This window comes from Lolium rigidum, chromosome 2 (assembly GCF_022539505.1).
Source record: "Lolium rigidum isolate FL_2022 chromosome 2, APGP_CSIRO_Lrig_0.1, whole genome shotgun sequence".
Taxonomy (NCBI): domain Eukaryota; kingdom Viridiplantae; phylum Streptophyta; class Magnoliopsida; order Poales; family Poaceae; genus Lolium; species Lolium rigidum.
This window is the reverse complement of record NC_061509.1, coordinates 42,287,620-42,297,060: the sequence shown is the minus strand read 5'-3', so window position 1 is coordinate 42,297,060 and position 9,441 is coordinate 42,287,620. Positions and strand designations below refer to the sequence as shown.

Sequence of the window (9,441 nt, the reverse complement as noted above, 5' to 3'; positions counted from 1 at the left end):
TATTTTCCGTCGAGGTGGACGTAGCATTTTTAGTAAACCGCTTTGACCAGAAGGCAATTGGTTTTGCCCCACTAGCCCCTACCGCTCCCTCGATTTCCTCCCCGTAATCCTCTCTTCCCATTATCTCCTCCGGCCCGAGGTCCTCCCCATGGCCGCCAGCGGATCTTTGCCCCAGGGCCGCCGCCCTCTTCCCTCCCCATGGCCACGTCCAGTGCTGTCACCTCCTCCTCTCCCGTTTCCGCACCACCGTGGAGCTCGGCCACGCCCCTACGCGCACGCCAACGAAGACCTAGCCACGCCCTGGGCGGCGTATGAGGAGGACACGCCTCCTAGCGCGACGAGGCCCGTCGGGGGAGGCTCCACCAGGACATCTTCGTCCAGCTCGAGGAGGTGGGTAATGGGGAGGGATCCGCCAGGATGCCGTACATTCCGCCACGCCACCGGCGAGCTCTTGGAGCCGCCGCCGAGAGAAGAAACATCGGTGGCCGCGCAGCAGGCGTCGGGAGCATCGCCTAGTGGTGGAAAGATCAGGTAGAGGGCTGCCGTCAGTCCGTGCTGTGGCGCCATGGAGCAAGTTGCTGGCCGCTCATTTCTCTCTGTGCTCACTGTGCCCTAATTAGCCGGTATCCATGAAAGAGAGATGCAATCCTTGTTCTTCCCAATCACCACTTAAAAGCTTTGTTGTGGCAAGTACGCCCTCTGTAACAATCCAATTTTGTTTACTTCAGTCGCTTTTGGTTTTCACTCCCTTCAATATAAAGGTACTCATCCGCCAGGAAATTAAATATTGAGGAAGATGTTTAGGATACAGAAAATAGCGTGGATTTTCAAGGTAAAACACATCTCAAGCTGATGTTTTATTCGTCTTTGCACTAATTTAACAATGATTCGTCGTTGCCGCTGTTGAATTAGAGCCGCTCCAGAGTTGAGGCTGCGCGGGCTTGTGGCGACTCGATCTGCGTCGAACACCTATTTCTGTGTTGGAATAGTAAAGCGGAGATGATGCTAGGCAAGTTCATTCTTACCATGGTTCTTGACTATTTTTTCTTCTTCTTACCTGTGTTTATCCTTCTTTGTGTTGAAGGTCCATGTTAGTAGAGACTATATGTGTTGATAACCTGTAAGAATTCAGAGAATTTAGAGGACAGGTTCCTTTCATCTATGGTTTTCTTGGACTTTATTTTTATTCTGCAGTGGAGATGGTTACTGGAAGAGATCAAAGCAATTGGATGTGGTATTGGAGAGACCAGACCTCTGGGAGGATTCAGTTTTCGCCAGGAAGGTTAGTCGTGAGTAAGGTGAGATCATGGGTAAGATTAAGTCAGTGAACCAATTCGAGCAGGAATTGAAGGAGCACATTGACACGTTGAGGCATGCACATGGAGAGGGTGATAATGAACTCGAGATGGTGAATATTTATATCCATTGCTCATTTTCATAATTACATATGACATAGCTCCAAATTCAATTACACTGACCTTTACTGAAACACTTCGTGCAGCAAATTAGCTCCTTGTTTTATCCGCTGGTTAACTGCCCTGTGCAGGAATACATGAAAGCATTAGCCGATATGAGAAGAGATATAAAGGAGAAGGAACTGAATGCATTGTTTTCAGGAGATCGTGACCCTTACCCTTGCTTCACTGAGGTATATTTGTGGCATTATCTTAAGAAATTTAAGTGAAGAGCTCACTATATAACTATTGTGCAATAGCCGGAGAAAGGTAATGAAGAACTTGGAAGCCTGTATGATTGGAAGTTTGTTTTCCTCCTCTATTATTAAGGTACTTTTCTGTTGTTAAATTTTTTGAATGTCCCAGATTTTCTGATAAGAAGTTGGACCATGATCTATTGATTTTCTCCATCCTAGATAGGATAATCCTGCAACCTTTGCATTACGGAAGGTGATGATGCTCTGCCTCTGGATGAGTAACTTCAAATTTATATCGAGTCTATTACATATGCTTCAGAAAATGAGCTTGAGCAAAACAGATCATTAGAGTCCCCAAAAAAAATATTGCACCTTACATTGCTCAGTGCATACCGTAGAAAAAGTAACAAATCTGACATATGTTGAATATTCTTAATTTCTTTGTTTATTTTTTTAAAATCAATTGCATTTGCTTAGACCAGCTTACTGTTTACCTGAAAGTAAGATGTGTCATACTTCTTACTCTAATAGTTTATTCAGCAAAGTTAAAACTAACACAACCAATCTCCTAGCGCAGCGCGAAGCACGTCAACCCGGATTACGCCTACAAAGGTCTTGCGAGGATTGGAGATGCAACTTGCCCTGTATTTACCAGACTGAATCAGGAATATGGGGATTACACTTCAACCAGAAGCCTGTACGCATCCACACCTTTTAAATAGGTTCTTTTCCTTCTTTCTGTTGTTATTTCCGCTTCTTCGTTTTCAGTATTGTAGCAAGGTTTTTTGTTTGAATCATTCTCTCTCTCTCTCTCTCTCTCTCTCTCTCTGCAAAGGCCAAAATTTTGGCTCTTTCAATAACATATCCATCATATAAAATGGTGCAGCCAACTTTCTCTAACAATGGCTATCTATTCATACATATATAAAGCTATTTAGATTGTAATATGGTGAAATATAATCAGTTTGATTTCTGAGACGCAATATATGGATTCCGTTGCAAGATCCCTGCCAATTTTCTACCTACGCCTCCAAAAATTATCCTCAATATAAGAGTAATTGTCACACATATGTAAGATCAGTAGAATCTGTTGTTCACTATTTCCAAAAGGATGAGGGAAGTTGATTCTTAGTCTCTTAGATGACACTTGCCAAACATACACCATCTCTGAATTTATCTCCTTAGAAAATTCGCCTAGGCTAGATTGTGATCCTTCTACGTCGTTTGAACACATTTACTCCAATCTAGATATATAATACCTCCAACTTAATACTTTAAATCAACATTTATTGTCTTCTCTAAAGTATTCTTACTTCCATGTTGTGGGTTCATGTTTTCTCATAGAGTTCAAGGCATATTTGATTTATTTATTTTCTTCATCACCAGCACAATACTTCCTCCTTCGGCTATTCAAAACATACACACTTGCCAATAATTCATTTCGCGGTGGTTTCTCACTATAGGTCAAAGCACACAATTTACTTCAGCCCCCCTTCTCTCCTCTAACCCTCACTCTTTCCTCTCACGGACAAAATGCAATATCTTACAGCAGGTAAATCTCCTCTAATTCCCTTCAGATATGGAGATAGTTCAGCGACAAGATAGGGACCTCATGTTTGCCAAGCCCAAAAATAGAATTGCGGCCACCAGACATTCTTCTGTAGATACATACTATCTGAAAGAGGTGCAAGACTTCTTTATTTTCTCTGAATTTTTTGGCGCCTGATGTTTGCTAAACTCAAGTCATTCCCCCCATTGTACTCAATTTGATTCTATATCGAAATTTTATTTGGCTCCTTAGAACTTTGGCTAATATTTTTTCCTTGGTTCTGTAACAAAGGTTAGCAAGTTTACTGTTGGGTACTATGTTGGCATTGAGAAGACCTGTCAAGCAAAATATTTGATCAATCTTATTTATTTACCATGTAAATTAACTTGAATCTGGTGATCCAAATCCTCACCTGTAGAAGAATAGCGAACCCAAATCCTTAATACATGGCTATGTTATTTATTTTGTTCAGAGAAGTAGGAAATATGTGTACCGAAATATATTCCTAAAGGAAGTAGTTTACATTAAAAATCAAGGTTCCACTAGAACCAAAGGCAGTAGAATTTTTTTTCTAAAACACACGTTCGAGGATATGCTTATTTTCCTAGACCCAACCATGCGTGGGCGAAAACTGCATACACCTGTTGAATATGCTTAAATTCCTTGGAAAATAATCCATGTGTGTTGGTGTGTTGGTTTTGATCAGTATTTCCTTGGACACCGAAGCATGCATAAATTCCATTGCGGTGCTCCGTTTCCGTGCTAACCATAGGTAATAATATATTTTCAGAGACATGCTAAGCATAGGTTACGTATTGTCAGTAACATATTGTTAGTATTTTTTGTATGCAAGTTCTCTGCCAGGAAGAAAAGCAAGTAGTCTAGGTGGACTTTTTTTTATTGTTGTATGAATTTTCATGATGCCTTTCCTGAAGTTCATTTTAGATGGATATACTCATAAGATAATTTGGTTTGTTTGTTTCTTATGACAGGCGAGCTATGTCATGGAGCTGTTTCACACAAACTGCTTAGAAGGTTCTCTGATGCAGCGACTCTGCAAATTGAGCAAGCAACATGGGGCATGCGTATCTCATCTCTCTTCAGCAGAGAATAGCTCTTCATGTTCAGTATTCTTGAATTCTTTATGTGCTACAAAAGAAATGGCCAATCCATTTGTACCGTGTCAATTGAGTCTATGTCCAGAACTTCATAATGTTGTGTGTTGTGTTCAGCTCATATTCTTCTTTTAAGAATTGTTCAGCTCATTAGAACTAACAAAGTGATGGCACAATAAAATTGATCTTTTTAAGCCCAATTTGATCCCTTCTATGCTCATAGTTACTTTTGATGCCTATAAATAAATCATATAATTTGTCACGTTGAGCATTATGTTTTACCCGAGCTTTTGTTTGCTCTTGAGAAGTTCCTCCGCAGTTGTTTTCCTAGATGAACCTGACATTTATTTTGCAACTCTATTAGCATGTGCATGTATCTTCAGAAATATGTACATATTTTTATACGCTTGAAACTATAAAAAGTAGAGTTTTCCTACTTCGCTTTGATCAGCACCAACCTTTCATTTTGTTGCATACACTGGTAGCAATTTACACCAGGGAGTGGATAGATAAGGAGTCAATTTACACCAGGGAGTGGATAGATAAGGAGTTGCAGCTCTTAAATGGACACTTGCCTCAGTTTACTTCAAGTAATGGATACTTGCCTACTTTTTTTTCACACACCTCCATCCGCACAACAATTACAATTTAAAAAGACTCGCATGCAAGCAAATAAAAGTTTTTTTGCTAGACACTCAATTCGTTAAGAGACGCTTGCAACTTCATTTTTGAAACATACATGAATATTAGCCCACAGCTAAATGAAAATCTGTACAGGTTCACATTCAAGCAAACAAAACTACTAGCTGAGTATTTAGTTATCATACAAAAACAAGACGACAAAATGACTGCGTTTTAAAAAATTGAAGCACGTGCAACTTCACATGTGCAAAAATATTAACTGCATTATCCAGATATAGCAGAAGCCCACCGTTTATTTACTCAAAACTTAATATCAACTTCAAATACAGAGAATTCCAGTATATGCACTATGAGATATTGTTGCCAACTATCTTAGAGCATATTGTTTGACCACCAAAAAAACCACAATTAATTCAAAAGTTTTTAAAATTCATATAACACATTGGCGCGGCGTGCCGCCACACCCATCCACTGCTAGTGGATGTAATTAGGGAAAGAAATTGAGAGTGCACAACAAATGTGAGATTGGCATCCAGGTTTAGTAGCAAGATTCATGTCAACGTAGCTCTAGCAATGTAATGTTAGATTGTTATCCAGGTTTAGTTCTGGCAATGTAATGTGTGCAATCTGCGAATAAAGTCAGCATTTTATATGAATTTTGGCAGCACTTTGGGTATTTTCGTTGTATGATAATTGTAAGAAACAAATGGAAGAGTATGACAAGCGCATGTTGATTACAAAAATAAGATGACAGAAGAAATTGCAAGAAGCAATGGCAGGAAACAATTGCAAGAATATGGGCAATTTAAAGAGTACTCTTATATATTGGCAGCTAACAAAAGATGCCAGGTTTAGTTTCCTGGAAACATTGCATGATTCTAACTAAATAACAAGTAGCTGGAACATTTCATGATCCTCACATGATAAAAACAGGAATATCTAGTAGTTCCCACATGCAGTCAAATATTCCTTCAATTTGACATCTAATAGTCTCTTCTTTCCTCTTTTTCTTTTGCGAGGAAACCACTGATTATATTGAAATAAGAATTACAGAAAAGAACACTAGATAGCTAGAAATTAAACACAGGTCCTTTCTGCAAAACAACATCGCCGACGCGGAGAAGAACGTGCCGGTACCTAATGACACATAGTATATCGGTATGAGGTAGCAATCCGTCCAAGGTTATGTCGAGTTCGAGTGTAGAGAGGAGTGAGTTCACCTTGTCATGTATAGCTTTCACTCGGGCTCGAGTCATTGGTTCACTTTGGGGATAAGTTGGCCATGATGTAGTGTCGTCCTTTAGCGGGGCTGCATCATCTCCCCTCCCCTATTGGGGAAGAGTCGTCCTCGACTCTTGTTCCTCCTCATCTCCATGATGGGGTGAGATGTCCGAGGTGTTGAATGTCTTGCTCACCAAGTATTTGGAATTTTTGTTGTCGATGATGTAGGCGTTGATCCTTGTAGCTTGGTGCTGCGTGTAGTTGACACGTCCGTTGGGAACCCCAAGAGGAAGGTGTGATGCGCACAGCAGTAAGTTTCCCTCAGTAAGAAACCAAGGTTATCGAACCAGTAGGAGTCAAGGAACACGTGAAGGTTGTTAGTGGCGGAGTGTAGTGCGGCGCAACACCAGGGATTCCGGCGCCAACATGGAACCTGCACAACACAATCAAAGTACTTTGCCCCAACGTAACAGTGAGGTTGTCAATCTCACCGGCTTGCTATAAACAAAGGATTAGATGTATAGTGTGGATGATGATGATTGTTTGCGAAGAACAGTAAAGAACAATTGCAGTAGATTATATTTCAGATGTAAAGAATTGGACCGGGGTCCACAGTTCACTAGTGGTGTCTCTCCCATAAGATAAACAGATGTTGGGTGAACAAATTACAGTTGGGCAATTGATAAATAAAGAAGGCATAACAATGCACATACATATATCATGATGAGTACTATGAGATTTAATCGGGGCATTACGACAAAGTACATAGACCGCTATCCAAGCATGCATCTATGCCTAAAAAGTCCACCTTCAGGTTATCATCCGAACCCCTTCCGGTATTAAGTTGCAAACAACACACAATTGCATTAAGTATGGTGCGTAATGTAATCAACACAAATATCCTTAGACAAAGCATCGATGTTTTATCCCTAGTGGCAACAAGCACATCCACAACCTTAGAACTTTCTCGTCATCGTCCCAGCATTTAATGGAGGCATGAACCCACTATCGAGCATAAATACTCCCTCTTGGAGTCACAAGTATCAACTTGGCCGAGCCTCTACTAGCAACGGAGAGCATGCAAGAACATAAACAACATATATGATAGATTGATAATCAACTTGACATAGTATTCAATATTCATCGGATCCCAACAAACACAACATGTAGCATTACAAATAGATGATCTTGATCATGATAGGCAGCTCACAAGATCTAACATGATAGCACAATGAGGAGAAGACAACCATCTAGCTACTGCTATGGACCCATAGTCCAGGGGTGGACTACTCACACATCGATCCGGAGGCGATCATGGCGATGAAGAGACCTCCGGGAGATGATTCCCCTCTCCGGCAGGGTGTCGGAGGCGATCTCCCGAATCCCCGAGATGGGATTGGCGGCGGCGGCGTCTCTGTAAGGTTTTCCGTATCGTGGCTCTCGGTACTGGGGTATTCGCGACGAAGGCTTTAAGTAGGCGGAAGGGCAGGTCAGGAGGCGTCACGGGGGGCCCACATGCTAGGGCCGCACGGGCCCCCTCTAGGCCGCGCCGCCCTAGTGTGGCGGCGCCCCGTGGCCCCACTTCGTATCTCCTCCGGTCTTCTGGAAGCTTCGTGGAAAAATAGGCCCCTGGGCGTTGATTTCGTCCAATTCCGAGAATATTTCCTTACTAGGATTTCTGAAACCAAAAACAGCAACTGACTCTTCGGCATCTCGTCAATAGGTTAGTGCCGGAAAATGCATAATAACGACATATAATGTGTATAAAATATGTGAGTATCATCATAAAAGTAGCATGGAACATAAGAAATTATAGATACGTTTGAGACGTATCAAGCATCCCCAAGCTTAGTTCCTACTCACCCTCGAGTAGGTAAACGATAACCAAGATAATTTCTGAAGTGACATGCTATCATAATCTTGATCATACTATTGTAAGCATATGAAATGAATGCAGCGATTCGAAGCAATGATGAAGATAATAAGTAAACAAATGAATCATATAGCAAAGACTTTTCATGAATAATACTTTCAAGACAAGCATCAATAAGACTTGCATAAGAGTTACTCATAAAGCAATAAATTCTTAGTAGAAAGCTTTGAAACAACACAAAGGAAGATATAAGTTTCAGCGGTTGATTTCAACTTCAACATATTTATCTCATGGATAATTGTCAACACAAAGTAATATAACAAGTGCAATAGGTAAACATGTAAGAATCAATGCACACAGTTAACACAAGTGTTTGCTTCTGGGATAGAAAGAATAGGTAAACTGACTCAACAATAAAGTAGAAGATAGGCCCTTCGCGAGAGGAAGCATGGATTACTATATTTGTGCTAGAGCTTTTCATTTTGAAAACAAGAAACAATTTTGTCAACGGTAGTAATAAAGCATATGTGTTATGTATAAGACATCCTATAAGTTGCAAGCCTCATGCATAGTATACCAATAGTGCTCGCACCTTGTCCTAATTAGCTTGGATTAACATGGATTAACATTGCATAGCATATGTTTCAACCAAGTGTCACAAAGGGGTACCTCTATGCCGCCTGTACAAAGGTCTAAGGTGAAAATTCGCATTGGATTTCTCGCTTTTGATTATTCTCAACTTAGACATCCATACCGGGACAACATAGACAACAGATAATGGACTCCTCTTTAATACATAAGCATTCAACAACAGTTAATATTCTCATAGGAGATTGAGGATTAATTGTCCAAACTGAAACTTCCACCATGGATCATGGCTTTAGTTAGCGGCCCAATGTTCTTCTCTAACAATATGCATACTCAAACCATTTGATCATGAAAATCGCCCTTACTTCAGACAAGACGAACATGCATAGCAACTCACATGATATTCAACAAAGGTAAAAGTTGATGGCGTCCCCGTAAACATGGTTACCGCTCAACAAGCAACTTATTAAGAAATAAGACACATAAGTACATATTCTTCACCACAATAGTTTTTAAGGCTATTTTTCCCATGAGCTATATATTGCAAAGACAAAGAATAGAATTTTAAAGGTAGCACTCAAGTAATGTAATTTGGAATGGCAGAGAAATACCATGTAGTAGGTAGGTATGGTGGACACAAATGGCGTAGTATTTGGCTCAAGGATTTGGATGCACGAGAAGAATTCCTCTCAATACAAGGCTAGGCTAGCAAGGTTGTTTGAAGCAAACTCAAGTATAAAAGGTGCAGCAAAGCTCACATATGAACATATTGTAAGTACTATAAGACTTTACATTGTCTCCT

The 9,441-nt window shown here is 40.5% G+C and overlaps 1 protein-coding gene across 8 annotated transcripts; it reads left to right on the top strand.

Moving 5' to 3' along the window:
- The first annotated feature begins 351 nt into the window (after positions 1 to 351).
- On the top strand, positions 352 to 4,515 carry LOC124691664 (peptide chain release factor PrfB2, chloroplastic-like). 8 transcript variants are annotated; one of them, XR_006999063.1, is made up of 4 exons: positions 363 to 690; positions 777 to 832; positions 913 to 1,408; positions 1,547 to 1,898. XR_006999063.1 is itself a non-coding variant. In XM_047224939.1 (4 exons), the coding sequence occupies exons 1-4, from the start codon at positions 1,602 to 1,604 to the stop codon at positions 4,448 to 4,450; spliced, it is 507 nt and encodes a 168-aa protein (XP_047080895.1). In that variant the 5' UTR covers positions 1,421 to 1,601; the 3' UTR covers positions 4,451 to 4,515. The 8 variants fall into 8 exon arrangements, 2 of the variants coding, with proteins under 2 accessions (XP_047080896.1, XP_047080895.1); XR_006999062.1 differs by having other exon boundaries at positions 762 to 832; XM_047224939.1 differs by lacking the exons at positions 363 to 690; positions 777 to 832; positions 913 to 1,408 and adding exons at positions 2,230 to 2,348; positions 4,193 to 4,515 and having other exon boundaries at positions 1,421 to 1,648; positions 1,821 to 1,903.
- The last annotated feature ends 4,926 nt before the right edge of the window (positions 4,516 to 9,441 follow it).

What these genes read in the sequence shown, in the direction of transcription:
- LOC124691664 (XM_047224939.1), top strand. Translation starts at nt 1,602, where the DNA reads ATGCATTGTTTTCAGGAGATCGTGACCCTTACCCTTGCTTCACTGAG. An exon ending in CTTACCCTTGCTTCACTGAG is followed by an intron (nt 1,649 to 1,820) that starts GTATATTTGTGG and finishes TGAATGTCCCAG; the next exon opens with ATTTTCTGATAAGAAGTTGG. An exon ending in TACACTTCAACCAGAAGCCT is followed by an intron (nt 2,349 to 4,192) that starts GTACGCATCCAC and finishes TTCTTATGACAG; the next exon opens with GCGAGCTATGTCATGGAGCT.